Source organism: Pomacea canaliculata, linkage group LG1 (genome assembly GCF_003073045.1).
Source record: "Pomacea canaliculata isolate SZHN2017 linkage group LG1, ASM307304v1, whole genome shotgun sequence".
Lineage (NCBI taxonomy): Eukaryota > Metazoa > Mollusca > Gastropoda > Architaenioglossa > Ampullariidae > Pomacea > Pomacea canaliculata.
In genome coordinates this window covers 33,113,784-33,130,894 of record NC_037590.1, presented here as the reverse complement: position 1 = coordinate 33,130,894, position 17,111 = coordinate 33,113,784, and the positions used below count along the sequence as shown (strand labels likewise).

The 17,111-nt window shown below is 41.0% G+C and overlaps 1 protein-coding gene across 4 annotated transcripts in view; it reads right to left on the bottom strand.

Annotated features, from left to right (window-relative positions):
• The window catches only part of LOC112562932 (cys-loop ligand-gated ion channel-like), a 77,059-nt gene that overhangs the window by 46,685 nt on the left and 13,263 nt on the right, over nucleotides 1–17,111 (bottom strand). For 3 of the 4 annotated variants that reach the window (XM_025236680.1, XM_025236592.1, XM_025236847.1), the window contains exon 2: nucleotides 12,806–13,734. In XM_025236680.1, coding sequence (XP_025092465.1) covers nucleotides 12,806–13,009 — 204 coding nt within the window. In that variant the 5' untranslated portion in view covers nucleotides 13,010–13,734. Of the gene's footprint in view, nucleotides 1–2,821; nucleotides 3,750–12,805; nucleotides 13,735–17,111 lie in introns of those variants that run through there. The other variant, XM_025236923.1, reaches the window with a different exon arrangement.

The window sequence follows — 17,111 nt, the reverse complement described above, 5'->3', positions numbered from 1 at the left end:
TTCTAATGACTACTTAAGGCTCAGTGTAAACATCACCACCAACAGAAAACGCGGTCAATACAATCGATACGTTTACACGATAAAAGCCTCAGCCAATGGGAGAGGTGAGACCGTCTGTTAATTAAAACTATCACACGTGACGTCACGAGTTTGCCTTCTTTCTGTGGAGGATAGGTTTTTAAGTGTGCACCTCGGTAAACAGCATTTTGCACAAAACTGTATCCAGTCATTAGAACATTTCTCTTCTTTTCTGAACCGAAGCCAGCTAGACCTGTGAATGTTTAGCTCGGGTTAGCCTTTAACAGCTTAGTAGCGATTTGACCGTTTTCTGCAAGCCAGTCTCACCTATTTTTTTTTTAAGACCCGTGCCAACAATCACTGCCCTAAAACTCCATCCTGCTCCGTAATGCGTCCAGAGTCCGCTTCAACGATTTTTGTATGGAAAAGAAGTATATTTATATAAATTTTAACAACACAAAATTTGGAATAGGAAGAACCACGAACTGTTGAGTCCAAAAACTCTTGAGGAGCATAAAACCGTTTGATTTTAGGTTTTACAGTTTGTCTACATTTATTTCTTCAGCTGTTGATTTTTTTTTTTTTTACTGCTTGTTAACAACAGGTGTGAATATTTATCACGAGACAACAACTACGAATATATCACGGGAAGGCAGCCAGCCCTGTAAACAGATGTCACATGCAGAGAAAGAGTAGCGTACCCGAGACGAAATCTGCACCCAGGTCAGCCTACCTCCTCACTGTTTTTGGTGACAGGCGATAACTGCTGTGCCACCAAACCGTCCTATGACCTAGAGAGGATTTTAATATTTCAGCAAGTATTCAACCAAGACCAGAAACCTTATTTGATTTCAGTCTATTTATAGCTCAAACCATTCCTCCTGGAGTGGTCAAGACTGTCAAGCCCTGTTGGGGATTCTATATCTGCAGAGTCCTGATCACCCCAACCTCCCTCCTATATTTTTCACAGTTTCGTTCATCCAACTTTTCACAGTTATGTTCATGTTTAAACTATGTGCAGATTGCTTGGGTCTCCCAATATGTTTCTGGATTTAGTATGTTCATGAAAGACGGCTTTCAACAAATCCCTTCTGTACTGTTTTCGTTTATTTCAAGTTTCGTCCACTTCTGTGTATTGTTTCTGTCCTTGGCACGGGCTGTTCGTCTTACTAGTTTCATTCACTTTCGCGTTTAACGTTTTTCTTGACCGACCTTTTCTTTGTCCTTCGAGAAATCTTAGTGTCACCAAATGAGCTGCATACACAAGACCAGAATTTAAAAATTCACTGAAAATATTGGAAATAAAAGACTTCTTTGGCTGTTGTCCCAGGTAAATTTGTTTCGGTAATGACTGATTTGGTCTTTAATATCCTAGAGGAGAGATAGAGAGAAAGAAAGATAGAACTGTGCACGTGTTTCGACGAACAGTGCCGACATAAGCAAGCAAGAAAAACAAAGTCAAAGTACAAGAAGGTCAGACCAGTAATAATAGTAATGCAAGGAGACATTATTTTTCTGCTACTACATCTGTAATTCACTAACATGGCACAGCCTGATGTAAAATACTTTCATCTACTCAGGCCTAAGTGCTTATATCATTGGAAACAGCACTGGACCTTTGACTTTTACTTAAAGAACTTTGTGCAAGTAAAAGAAAGCTAGGAGTTATAAATAGATGTATAATATTATAATAAAATATAATATTACTCATGAAATTATGTGTGTGTGTGTGTGAGAAGTACATCGACCATGAATGTTGCGTTACGGGTGGTCCTCTGTGGCCCTCTGCAGATTGATGGCAGGTAACAAAAGGCCACTTAAACAGAATGAGTTTTTTTTTTTTTTTTTTGTGGCTCGTGGCTATTTTTCAACTAAGGTGAGTGTTTTTACAGACTATAGTGACCTGTAAATATGTCGCCACCTTCCACAGACCTCTGTCACATTCTAACTAAAATCACCAGCAACACCTGCCTACCACCTGCGGGTGTTTGCCGACTCTCATGGGCGTTGGTTTTGACTTTTAGATATCATATTTCTCCTTTTTCTTTCTTCCTCCTCGTCCCCAGGAATCGCCGATTCTGCCCTTTCGTGTCTGTCACCTAAGTGCATGACGTCATGGTGTTACGCCCTTAAATAGCAACTGACTGCACGACTAATACTAATATTAGTCACCTAGCCTTGTCACGTGATCGCGTTCTTGTTCTCTGCCCCACACACGCACATCTCCACCTCCTGTCCTTAATTCTAGGGGTCAGCTAGTACTGCTTGGGAAGTCAAGTGCTGGACGAATATTACGTGATCACCAATGAAAATCACGGTTTAACACAGAACTCGGAACAACCGACCGGGATGAAGATACAATGGCTTCAGAGAGATAAAACTCAGATTCCAATGCAGCTTGACAACCAATACAGTTATTAAATATTAAGCGCCGGACATGCCTAGATTTTTTAAAAATCGTTTTTAAGATCTTTAGCAACGGTCTGATGACTCCAATCCGATCAGGTTTTTTTTTTTTTTTAATTTGGCCTACATCGTTTAAAGACCAGTCATCCGTACAGCAAGATTTTCCAAATTTTTTCATCAGGTAAATGTCAAGCTCCGCCTTCCAGCATGCCGCTGCCTTTTTTTCGATGCCGTATTTAAAGGGAACACACAAATGAAAATAAAAGAAAAATGATTTAGAACAATGGCCTTAACAATAACGCTTACCTAATAGTGACATTTAGCAACAACTAAGACAAGCACACGATAGAAAGAAGGGAAAAGCATGAACACAATGAGTTTACACCTGGACACCTACCTCCGCAGCGCTGTCCTTCTCCTCCTCGATTTGGTGATCTTTGTCGTATTTAAAAGATAGTATAAATGACCGTTTAGGTTTCCCATTGGCGGCAGCCATGACTTCTTCCTCACTCATGTTTTGTGCGTCGTTTATTCCTCGCTTCTCAACAGACCCGTAGCTCCACCTTCATCCGGGTAGATGGCAAGGAAGCCATAATGATTTCTGACACTGCTAATGTTTGCTAATGCTAAAGCTTTCCAAGTACTAATGGAGCCCCGGGAAGAAAAGATAAGCGGTGGCCGCTTGCAGCGCCTGTCTCCACCCTCTTTCACCTGTCTCGCGATTTCTCGTGAAATCTCGTGAGGGCGCTCTTCAGGCCCCCTTTCGAACAAAGACTCGTCGACGAGAAGTTTTGTTAATTCCCAATTAAATCCGTCCCACCGACGTCTGCGAACAGTGTTGTCAGTTATGTGGAACAGCAGTCAATACCCGGCCAGTACCGCGTGGACTGCTTGTCGGGTGGCTAGGAAGCGAGCGTGCCAGTCCTGTTCGCGTTACTTCGATTCACTCCGTGACTGAAGTGTTCAGGTCGAAGTTGAAGGGTGGATGTTCGAAAACGAGGTAGACGGGTAGAAGAGAGGCATAGAACAGTCGGTGATCGAATATTTAGACAGGCTGCTTACACCATCCCATTATGCACCCTGAAGCTTTCCCGTAGTTTAAAAAGTCCACCCGTAATATATGTCACCTTTCCACCCAGTAACAAATGGTTGCTCTCCACCATCGACTTTTCCCAGGTACCTCAGCGGCGTGTCGAATCAGGCGTGAGAAATAGAAGGTGGGAGCTGAGGTGCAGGTGAAGAATCTCCACTGGAGCACGCAAACTTCCAATAATTCAGCGAGGCACCGAAATTATAATATACTGCAGTTTTTTCTGGCATGAGGCATAGATAGTCATCACCTATTGTCTGCAGATGGCTCTAAATCCCAAACGAGCTTTTGGATGCCCAACTGAAAAGAAAACTCATTTGCCATTTTTTTCTCTTAATCAGGCAAGTGAGTCATAGGTTAGGTTAGAAACCTTAAGGACACACCGATCCATATGTCTGCACGCATGGTTTGATACTTTCATGCGTGCCAAGCTTGTGTGAGCACGTGTGTGCTTGAATGAGTGTGCATTTATCTTAGTGGACTTCCGATGATCTGCTATCTTGACATATACTGTCTTTCAGAGATATTATAAGCTTTTATACGAACAGTATTAAAAGCCTTTACGTCAGAGATACTGAAGCCTTATGAAGTTATCTGGGCAAACTTTTGTGTTCGGCCTCGTAGTGACCCTACCAGTTTGTATCCAAGGCTGTGAACTTCATGGACGACCGTTTGAAGAGATAGACCAACGACTTCCGGTTTCCTGAATTTCTTCTCTAAGACTTAATTTTCTGAAGATGCCATCGAAAGGTAGTACAACAGGTACCGTTTCTTTTCTTTTAGTTCTTCTTGTTGTTCTCTCGATACCTCTTGCAAATATATTTGATTTCAAAGGATGGTAAAATATATTTCAACGAAAAGCATCTCTGGAGGGAGGAAGGAAGGTGGAGTATAGACGCAAGTTCGGTGTGGCGACGATCGACAGACCACAGACTGCGCGCGCAGTCGACTGAGAAAAAGTGAGGTGGCAATAGATGGGTGGAAGGAAAGGGGCGGAAAACTGTGAAGAGTTTTTTTAAAAAATAAGTGATGTGAAGGGCAACTGTCAAGAAAAAAAATAGATGCCAAGATCACGATCTGACCTTCTTTCACAAGTTCTCGCTACCAGTGATGCTACTCTGAAGAGCAGGTAAGTTTTCGCTGGAAGAAAATCGTGGCTTAAAATACCTGTGCGGTTTTCATATCTCCAACCCTTTACAAAAAAACTTGGTTGTTCTTTTCAAATCTAAATCATTTCCTTAGTCCTTCTGCCACTCCTCCCCCCCCCTCCCAACAATGCTTATTTAAATTATTTAATTTGTACGATAGTAGCAAACAGTGGGCTATTGGTCAACAGAAGGGGGAGGGGATTGGGTTCAAGGGAAAGTCTGTGCCATGACGTGGTAAGAATGTATTTGCCTCTCGCTTGGATATGAAACAGTAAGAATACTCCTATCTTGCAGAGGGTGATACGAAAGTGTTTGCATTGAGGATGCGGCAGAAAATCCGCTGCTTTCTTGGGTGGAAAAATTGGGAGTTGTAGAAAAGTAAGATGCCTGTACCTTGGACATAAAAGGCTGAGCTACCTGAGATAGTTTAAAATAAATATAACTGAGACAGAGGTAAGGCTGTTGTACCTGGGAGAATTCCAGGTGATGCGACTGTACCTTTGTGGGAATTACAGAGAACACACATAGCAGAAGAGGTAAAGTGCCAGACGGTTGGGGACTAGAACGGTGGGTGGGGCTGTTTATCGAGCACAGTTAAGGAACACACTGAGACAAAGAGAAGTGGCGTGCAGTTGCAGCTGATCGACTAGTACACCACACTGTGAGTTTATGGCATGACAGTGTAGTCATAGTGGAGATGTATGGTAGCACAATGCTGTCATAACGCTCATTTTAGCTGAACAGTGCACTTACACTGTGGCTTCATGCTGGAACAAAGTCAAACTGTGAATTTATGGAAAACAGTTCGCCACATTGTGACTTTACAGTACACTAGTGCAGTCATACTGTGACTATCGTAGAGTAGTGCATCTGTAATGTGATGTTCTAACACAATACTGTAATCACAGGTTAGTTTTATTGCAGGACAATGTCTTCGTCCTATGACCATCTGAAAGTAAGTGCTATCATAAAACAGAACAACAGAGACACTCTGTAACTGAATAATAAAGCAATGTAGTCATGATATGTTTTATGGTAGAACAGTGCAGCTTAAATATGTTATATGGTAGACCAAAGCAATCATATTATGACTATAGCAAAACTGTTCAGTCAGCCTGTGGTTTTATGGTGGAACAGTGTAGCCATAGACTGGATTTCAGTGTAGTTTAGTGTAGTCATACTGCGGCCTTATAATGAAACAATAGCCTTTAGTGTAGTTAAAAGTTGTCAAACTGTGGTTTAAGGAGAAAAATAATAATGTGATCATCAAGCACTACAGTGTAATCATAGTAAGGATCCACAACAGTACAGTGCTGTCATATTGCTTTTCAAAATCACCGAACAACGTTATTGTTTAACAAAAATAAAAAAAAATCAACACTAATAAAAACAGTAACATAAAACAAAACTAAAAAACAAAACAAAACAAAACAAAACCGTAGAACATAACCAAACTAAAACAGAATGAAAACAATAACAAAGCAAAGCAAAATCAAAAGTAAACAAATCCATGCGATATAACAATCATAAATAACCGACAATAGCTTGGTCTGGGCATGTGCGTGCGTGTGAGTGTGCGTGGGTGTATTATGTTTTGCATCCACACCCAGAGTCTCGGTTCCATGATAAGTGTGGAGGGGAAGGGAGTGGTGCCAGGCTCTATCGCAGCCAACCAGCCAGTTCTGTAATCAGATGTCACATGCAGAGAAAGAACAGGATGCCAGAGACGAGATCTGACCCAGGACAGCCAATCCTGTATTGGTGTCTCCATGATCACCACGCGAAACAAACAAATCAACCGAGAACTGCGGGAAAATAACTTTAAGCTGCGAGCAAACACACAACACACCAAAACAAAAAAAAAGCTCAAAAAACAAAAACAAACAAAATGCTGCACCCGTCGTATCAGCCCACCTCCAGCAGCAACACCGAAACTGATGCCGATGCTCCTCATCTCCCTAGCAGCTGAAGTGTTTGTATTCTTTAGTCGCCATGATGCCATGGAGCGGCTTGAGGCAGAGTTAAACACACAAAATCAGCTCCAGGCACGTGTACCCCGGGTATAAACTGTCATGCTCGGCCTGTAAAGGTTGCCAATATTCTCCGCCTCTAAACGCAGCCATGACTGTTTAGTTCTGTATTATTATTTATTTACTTGTTTCGATTTTTTTCTTTTTTTTTTTTTTTGGTCTTACATTTCCTCTCAGCCAGTCGCTGAAATGTTATGTCACGTGACAGCTTTCTTGACAAGCGCACAGTCTCTACAGAACATTAAGTTTTAATGTTTCCACGCTGAACCCTAATGTTCGTTGGGATAAAAGAAAGACGGGGTCAAAGAAAGATCAAAGTGCAAAGTAGCTTACGTGACATTTTCGTTAGCAAACACAATGAAAGAGATTGTAAACAAATACAGAGCAAGCGAAAACTTTGTAACAGTTTACAATGTATTCATTGTCAGCAATGGTATGTAAGACTTTATTACAGAATGAATGGTTTTACACAAAGGGCTGGTATGGAGAAACAAAACAGTCAACAAATTTTACGATGGGCTGATGAATGCCATAAAATGTTTTACTTTCGGTCATGCGGGACACTGCAATTTGCTTCTCCGCCAAGCATCCTATTTAGATAAGAAATGAAATGAAGAACATGTAAACTGTCTGAAGGCCCGTTGAAAGGGTGCTTTGTAACCGATAGAGATAAGGAACACAAAAATAATTTATTTTCAACAGAAAATTAACCACTAAATTCTAGCCAATTTGCAAGATTTTTCTTGTTAATCTCTAGTTTTTAGCGGGTTTAAAATTGTAGACGTTTGAATGATCAAAAAATATTCTTAAAGAATTTATTTTCGGATTTGAAATTATCCTGGAACATAGTTGGTTTTAAGATCAGGCTTTCTGCGAGTGTTTTCAACTCAATCTTCATAGCATGTTGTGGAGCCATGGCAGCAGCAAGGTGGGCAGGTGTTTGGCAGAAGCGTTTGATCACGCCGCGAGTAGGCAGCGTAGACAATTGCGATAAGACAAGCTTCAGTTGAGGGTGGTATCTGATGTCTCCAGGGATCATTAAGTGCCTGATAATACTCTGCCCCGATAACACGCAGGTGGCCAATCGCCTCCCTCCATGTCGATTACCTGTCTCATTCGATGCCACGCTCAGACGAAACGTATGATTTTACAATCAAGGTGTTGGGGTTCAATGACCAAAGCTTCCTTATCTTTACTGCTTTTTCCCTTCATCCATTTTATTTCTCTCTCTCTCTCATTCTCTTCTGCCTTCTTACTCTTTCAGTTGTCCCATGTCTTGGTATGTATTATGTATGTGTGTATTACGAAGATAAAAGCTTTCCAAAATAAACTTTTCTTTATTACCTTCCCTCTTCACCCTCTCTGTATCTCCAAGTCACTCTTCCATCCACACAAGCACCACCGTTCTATTTATAGCTACACTCTGCTAATGACTTACTCATGTTCTTAGCACTTAGTAATGAATGTCTGCTGTACCTGCAATTGATTAACTGTGAACGAGTCAGCCTTTGATGTCAGTACAAACCTCCACGTGCGTTTTCTGTTACGTGTATATATCGACAATCTCGGACTCATAATACGGATCAGATGCTCAGCAAAATTGTGTTTTGTTTAGGTAGTAAATACTAGACATTAAGGCAGTAAATACAACATATTATAATATATAAACGCATATTGCTACGATATCAAGCCTTTTTCTAGTTTATGTAGACAAGTCTAGGTTTCCTTTCATAAAATTGGTTCAAAGTAAAATCAGTTGCGAGTTTAAATGAATAAATGTGAGTTAAAGGAAAGTGCTCCTCAGTTCTGTAAGAGGTTAAAGGCGTAGCAGAGTAAAAACTTATTTTTTCTTATGTTTGTGTGCACAAAGTAGTCAGGATTGTACGTGGAAATGCTTACGTTGTCAAGGCCTCAGCCTATGGGAGAGCTGGGACCATATGTTAATTCGGTGCCTGTGTACAAACGTGACGTCACGATGTGGACATTTTTTTCAGCATGATGATGATGTTTGTAGGCGCCTGTTTCGAAATCGAAAGAGAGTATTCACCCATCTATGGGTAATAATCTCTGTCGCTGAGATTTATCCAGCCCCCAGTGGAAAATGCACGTCACTACACGGTTTAAGTGCAACACTAACGACCTCGGTGTTCTGTAAAGAGTTGTTCTTGACTATTTTTTTTAGTGAAATGTCTAACAACTCGGAGAACCAATCTCAGGACTAATTTTGTCAGAACAGTGGAAGCATTCTTCATTTGTGGTTTTTTTCCCCAGCACACAGACCTTCACGAAACTTTTTCTAAACCCACCGCATAACCTGACTGTTAAAAACTGGTGAAAAGATTTAATCATCGTATTTCTATCATAGAAGCTAAATTACTCCTTTCAGCAAACTGCAACACTGAGATTGCGGGCTCCTCTAGGAAGAAGCCAATTCCTTATCTCGTAGATTTTGCTGCCAGAGAAATTGCAAAAATCATTCTGATCACAGCACCTGCTGAGGAGCGTAGGGTTTTTGTTTCCTAGACGAAAGTTTTACAGTAGCCGAGACTGGGCGTGACGTAATCTTGTGCGCGCACATTTGCACCTCACATACTCTCAATTTAACTTCTTATCGTGATCTTCAATGAATTTATAGAGTACCACACTTTAAAAAAGCTAAAATAGAATGATTGCATAACTGAGTGCTGGTCTGTCGACACGGCATGCAATGTTGTCAGGATGGTGTAAACAAAAATAATGTGGACGACAATCCCAGCAACACAAACCTTTAGGCACGCATGCTTTACTTTTCTCGAGCCTGCACATACAAGGAATGCACACACGGATGGATGACCACCAACAATCCTCTCGAATCCGCACACAAACATTATCGCACGCTTGACCAAGTTCCCGAAGCTGTGAGGTGTAAGGTCACAGGAAACAAAGGTTTTGACGCATGCGTTTGGGACATTGGAACTTTAGTCACGTGCTGAGCTGTTTGTGAACTTGTTTGCCAACGATCTGCCCATACCATAGGATTTTTTTTTAAGTTTGATGCTTCGGCACTTTGACCAATGAGAATGGCCGTTATGTATGCATAAAATGTTTATAAATGTTTTTGTATCATTGAGTTTGCGAGGTTCTCTTTGGAAGGAATCAATTTCTTTTATCTCAGAATTTGTGCCAAAAGAACTTACAAAAATCTTCTGATAACAGCTGGTTTCTGCTGCGTCATTACTGGTCACGGCTGGTTTCAGAGACATCCCATTTTCCAGCTGTACACGAAATCTCGGCTTCTTCATGGATTCTACACTGTCGATGAAACAACATCTCACCAACGGCTGCCAGTTGTTCTACCTTGAAGAGGATTAGTTCCATAAGAAAAAGTCTAACTAAAGATGCCACTAAAACCCTCGACATCTTTTATGTGCGGTCTAAAGGACTGCAAACCGCTCTAAGCTGATTATCATGATGCCACTCTCCATCCTTGTCAGAAAGTTCCATGCTGCTGCCCCATTATTTTCATAGTATCATACCATCAGTCTTGCACTTCTTTTTTGATAAAGCTCATTGGCATCTAATCGCATCAGAACCACTAACATTATGAGTGGCACAGCTCCTTCATTTCTAGTCTAGTCCGTTTCTACTCTCCGCCTCCTTCGTTCCTTCCTTTCCATAGTCGTCTTCTGTCTTTAAGCCGCTGCTAGGCCTCGTTTTGTTTGAATATTTAATGACTGTCATGACTGAAAGGTAATATACTTATTGCCTTTTATGAACAGTACGCATGACTGAGTGAGTGCTCCTAATATCTGTTGAATAGAAGCTTATCAACGCTGATTGTTGTTATTTTTATTATTGTTATTTTCTGCGTGTATTTATGAGACATCATGCACTTATATCTCTTTAAAGAAACCGACCGATACAGATGTGTGATCGATTATGTGTACGTACACATTATACTCATGAATATGTGTATGAAAGCTTGCACCCCTGCATATATGTCTGCCATATTGTTCGCCTGTATGTATTTATTATGAAAGATCTTACAATGTACATTATGTATATCTCGCACACAGGTCACGACTCATTCATGGGTGTGACGACTGGCTGGTTGGCGGTGGACGGATGGTTGGACATACATATCGACTGAATGTTCTTGATGCAGCCCTGGTGACGTCTTACTGACACCTGAAGTCGGTAGTACGTGACGTCACAATGCCTGATTCAGCAAAAGGCCGCAGTTCGAGCAGTGACGTAACAATGGATCCAGCGTGACCCGATGGAAAACTGCCGGTGTGCTCGGTGGTGTGGTCTTGACGACGCCGTTTGTCTCCCACATCGCGAGACGAGGTAAGGTACAGCGAACAAGGCGCACACAGCAGTGGCCATGACAACGCTGTCTTCAAAAGTTCACGTCAATCACCATCCAGCACTACTTCAAGCATCTGTCTTTAAAGGGCAGAAGCATTCAGGGGGCTTGGTAGTAACAATGAACTATTCTGCTACCCCACCCAGTAAACAATATTTTTACAAACTAAAATGTTAATATCGGATCCGAAAACGTTTTATAAATATTAGACAGATAGTCAGACAGACAGACAGTAATCAGACATTTTATGGGTTCGTGGTTTTTTATGGACTGCAGCCAACCTAAAGTACTGGCGCGTAGTGCTGCATCATAGGTCTTGCCTTCTTTGGGGGCAGAACCAACGATCACTAGACTGCTGCAAGAGTTAGACGTCTGTTAGAAGTTCAGAAAGGTCTCTTTGCTCACCTTTTAGTCAGCACAGGGCAGAGAAGAACAGTGTGTGTGTTTGTTTGTTTGTTTGTTTGTTTGTTTGTTTGTTTGTGTTTGTTTGTGTTTGTTTGTTTGTTTGTTTGTTTGTTTGTTTGTTTGTGTTTGTTTGTTTGTTTGTTTGTTTGTTTGTTTCTCAACGTCAGAAAAGATACAGGAATAAATTAAATGTTCAGTAGGGAGAATTTTCTTCTAACGTCTGGTGAAAACCCCTCTTCTATTTTCCAGATACACACCTAAAATCACCATCATTCAGGTAAGGTCTACACCACAGAGACGTCACGTTTGTACTGAGATAAAAGCCTATGGTCTCAGTTCTCTCATCCGCCGAAACAGTGTAAACGTATTCATGTACAAACCTTGCATGTTGACCTCTTTCTATGCATGAAGATCTTTGAAAGCGTGTATGTCTTGAACAGAATGGAGGTATTCAAGCAGACTTGAGGAAACAATACCTTGCCCTTACCTTTAGGAAATAAAAACTACACCCACTAGTCATTTAAAGTGCAACACAAGCGATCTTTGCGTAATAATCAGCAGGCGAAGAGGATGGCCATAGAAGAACGGCCGACAAGCTGACCATAAATTCTAGTAGAGTCACAAGGACACATTCTCGTCTTATGATGGCCAACAAGAAAACCAGTTAACTACAAAGAACAATAAACCTCAACTAGCTAAGAACATTAAGCATCTACCTCGCCTTTTGCTTCGACATTAAAACCCGTTATCCTCCATTGTCCTTTTTATAGGACAGCTATATACAGGTTCTTTTATTTCAAGTCCTCCCAGTGTCGCATTGACAGGATAGGCTGTATCTACAATCGCAAGAATAAAAATAATACTAACACTTTCTTTTACAACTGAAACAAGCTTAACCGCCACAAAATTTAAGAGATAATGGGTCTACACACACACACACGTTTGTTTACCATGATAGATCATAATGCAGAATATAAATTTAGCAGATAGTCGGGAAATGCAACAAACAACAAATCCAAAGAATAATAACCATTTTCGGAGTGCAGTGACGTCCGAAACACAAAGGTTGTGTGCAAACTTCGATGTTAAAGACAAGAAATATATGTATATATGTATAGGTGTATAACAACTAATAAACACAACTTTTAAAACAGGTTTTGTCGTCGTCAAGGAAGACTATATAGCGAAGTATGAAACTAATCAGTCTCTGTGTATATCAGGCTACAGTTTCCCAAAGGGAAAATCAGAGAGTATTAAGGTTAGGGTTAGTTCGGTTTTGTAGAAAAGGTTGACAAGTACGGAACAAGAACATAGACACAGTCTTTGAGGTAGAACTATAAACAAGTATCGAGATACTCACCCGTTCTTTCACAACTACGATGGCGGTGGACTTTTTCCGGCTTTTTCTCCGTTTAACGACGTGAGTTCCGGTTCCTGTGTCACTGACCAGGTCAATGGTCACGCTGCTCGAGCGGCGGGGGTCGTGACCACAGTTGTGCTCGTTGTATCGCCGCGAATGCGAGTTGGGATCCGCTACCATGAAGTTGTAAGCCACGCTGGCCATTAATGAAGAGGACAGTACTCCTTATACCCGAGAAACGATCAACGCGACTGTCAGACGCAATGTCCACGGGATGGTGGCTGAAGGTCCTGGTGGTCTATATGTGCCTGATACATAGTTTGTTTGGGTTGGCTTTACACTGATTGATGTTCTCCTTCCAGAAAATGTAGCCACTATTTCCGGTTTTTCTGTTTACAGTCGAGCTGGATAAATATTTTCACGAGAACTTCAAGCACGAGACTTTGTCAAGGAGACGAACTTCACTGACTTCTGACTTCTGAAGTAACCATCTCCATGGCTCATGCGCGCAACTGAGTCACGCACGCCTTTGCCGTGTGTCCTGATGATGATCAACGCCCGTTTCGCAGCTCACATGACGACATGACGATGCCGTAGATGAATGGACGTAAGCGAATTGGTTTCCCGTGACGTCATCACTGAACTAGACCCTGAAGAACTGGCGATTGTATTTTTACAGTAAAGTTTGTTACAAGATAGAGGTCCTTTGAATTGTATTCCCACGCTTCTGATGTGATCCCACGAAGGACAAAGGGCAAAGGGCAAGTAATCTTCAGACAGGTTGTGGAACTTGGCTCTTTCCGAGTCCTTGCTGGTCAGCAGCCCCTGCGGCTGTCACGTGACCCACACTTGCAGGTAAGTGAGCACTTGCAGATGGAAGGCGAAGTGGCTGCGGGTGGAGGCAGGAACACAGAGGCGGCTACAGGACTCTGCAACACAATACCAAGCTTGTTTAATTTGGCTAAACGTTATCTGGTCTTTATCTTTGTTTTTATTATTGTAAAAAAAAATAGATGTTTTGTCTCACAACCAGTACAACATTATTTTTACATCCGCAGTTTCTCATCTTCGAACTACTGTTGCTATTAACAATTAGTATCGCTGTCTACTTCCACCAGCACACTACCGTGTATTTTTTATTTGTTGCTTTCTCTGTTTTCTCTCTTCTTTCTTTTCTCTCTTTTCTATTTATTTATTCTTTCTTAGTCTATCTTTCTTCCTCTTCCTTTTCCTCTCTCCTTTTTCTTTCTCTCCCTTACAGCCAGCTTTATCCACATACTTTACAAGAAAAGAACAATGCTATAATTGTTTAAGGAGTGAATACATTTTAAAAAAACAGCAAAGATGAAGATTTCGGATCGTCAAACAGAAACATAAATTGTGTGCCTGTTGTTGCCTTGGTGTTTGCACCTCTTCAAATTTGTACCTCTACAATTAAGTCAATGTTCCACAAAAAAAAGTATCACACAAAGACATATTTTCAAAGGGGCGCAACAAAATTTTGTAAGTCACACGAAAAAGTCATGAAGATCTTTAGACACTGATTTATAAACAGGAACCTTGCAAAGCAAGCATAAGGTGCGTTAACTCACCTGGCAGCTTACTCAGCTTTCCCCCAGCAAACACCACTGAGAAAATTATCATCTTTTTTTAGAGATTTCATTTTTTTGTATTCATTAAGGTCGAGATTAGAGAATCCGCCATGTTGTTTCGACAACAGTGTTCCTTGTAACATGGCAACAAACTTGACACTGATGGTGAGCTAAGACTGCTGACCATCCGCCCTTAACATACCTGACAAGCAGCACACGCGCTGAGGGAACAATTAGCTACTTGGAAGTAATTAGTAAAACGACCCACGGTCAGGATTGTGTACTGGAGCGTAACGACAACACAGAGGTGTCTTCGCAAAGATGATATGCCAGCAATTAATTTTCTGTGACGTGGGCAAGAACATTTTAGAAGACTTTTTTAATTCTTATTTTTGTACTGACCGGACACAAAACATCATATCATCACTCAGACCAGCCTACAAGTAAGGCTACCTATAAATAATACAAACCTGACGTCATAATCTCTATATCTCCTGTCCTCGAAAGTAAAAAGAATTATAAACAGCCTTTGTGACTTCCACATTTTTAAAAGTTTTATATATAAAGAGACCTAACGGTGAGCTGTGTTCACCATTTCTTCACCAAAACTTTCATTCTTAAAAACCCACATATATATATGTAATGTAAAGTTAATATTAAATATTGCATGAAATATTGGAGAAATGTTAAAGATGAAGGGATCGCCAGGATCAAAACAAAGTTGCTCATAAAACTGACAGCAAAGACAAACTCAGCGTGATCTTCTGACTCCAAAGAGCAAAAACAAAAGCAGACTATAGAACTCAAGCCGGGCTGATGGCATCGTAATGCAGCAAGCAGACGACCTCTAGGCATTCCAGCTTGCCAGCTGCTGAATTCAAAAATAGCATGAGCAGGTTTTGAGGGGGAGCTGCCAACGACAGGAGCAAAGGGGGTCATCTCCGGACACCTGCTCGAACAGACCTCGCAGGTTCCCTTTTGGGAAGTGCGTGAGTTCGAATTTCCCAAAACAGACTTTGTTAAGCAGCTGCCAGCCAACGGATTTTACGGCGAAAAAGCTTCTTTTTCGCTTTTTTTTTTTAATTTGGAAAACAATCCATCTAAGCAGAGTGAGTTTGGCGAAGCTGGTTCTGGCCTTATAGTCTAAATGTTCTAGGTGGTCCTGCCGTTAAAATCGTCTTCTTTCTCTTTGGGAACTGTTGCATTGCCTGTTGTGGATTTTTGAATACAGTACACCCTGAAAATCCCTTAAGTGTTGGTAATCATAGGGCCACAAGCAAAAATGCATCTCATTTCGAATTCTCGGGCTTCAACTCTTTTCAAGCACCTGATCAGTTTACTAGGCGCCTCCTTGCATCCGGTCCAAATCTTTTTTTTTTTTAAAGCTTACACTACTTTAGAGCAACCCTAAGTAAGTTTTTTCAAAAGAATGAGTTTAGTTCTTTACAAATTATTGATTCCAAAAATCTGATTAAATTCCTTCCTTCTGCGCAAAACTCGACTTCGAAATCGGATTACAGAAAGCTGTGAAACCTGTGATATCAGGTAAGGACATGGACAGGTTTCTAAAGTCAAGGCTGCAGACTGGGAAAGTTGAAATCCTGTGTTGACATTGTTAAGATGACAATATTAATTTTAACTCTTTTATTCGAGAAGGTCAATATTTGGAGGTTCCTCTATTCTGTACAGGAAGGAGTTGCTTGTTCAAATGTTGATGGAGTGGTATCGTGTAGCTAAGTAATCACAACAATTTAAAAATGATCTCACCCAGGTGGGTCTGTAAAGATTTTCCTGCAAAGGTGGGAGGTGATGTGCGTTAACATTTTTTATCGTTACTGTGTCAGATCAGTTCTCATCCTACCGTGGGCGTTTCTATTAAGTATTCGACTAAGTTAACCACAAGACGTGATTAGAGAGTAGTCTGGCCGTCTGCTATACCGACAGTTTTCAACTTTGTTCGAAAGATTTATTTTCCTCTTAACAGGACAACTTTCACTGAAAAAGCTTTTGATCAGCTGTCAATGTTGTCCCTTGCAGACGGTCAGACGATTGGAAAATTCTTCACGGCAAGATCCATTCAAATGCGTCTTACTGTACGAAGCTGGTTTTCAGACCTCGAGCATGTACCACGTCCACCAGCTCTCACAACGTGCACGTGACCACACACACACGTGATTCTTACGTGAGAGAGGTTTTTACGTGAGGTTTAAGCATGACAACTCACTTCCTCCCTTATATATTGTTAGTGTCTTTAGGATATTCGTGTTTTTATCTTTAGATAAACTAACCTGTCTACATCTCTACCTACCTACCTATCTCTGTCCATCTTTACACGAATTCATTCATCCAATTCACTGTACACCAATGCCTTCAATTTACAGTTTTTCTACATGGTTGATTGAGCAACCCATCTTAGTCCTTACAATGCACTCGTTTGTTTAAAACACGTAAGACCAAAGAAATCTGAAAACACAATTTTTAGGTTAGCAAGAAAGCATCCCTCAATCTGATGATATCGGAACTTACTTTGATTCACTTGGCTTTAGTAAGCAAACAAATTTAGCTAATCATTGTGATGAGTATGTAAGGCTCTGAAAATAAGAAAGGCAACAAGCTGTTTAGTAACCAAACTGCTTCTGTATATCCTTTTCTTGCCTTAATTGTGTTTCTTGGCATCGGTGCCTACGGGTAAATCTTTCTCCGGAACTGAAAAT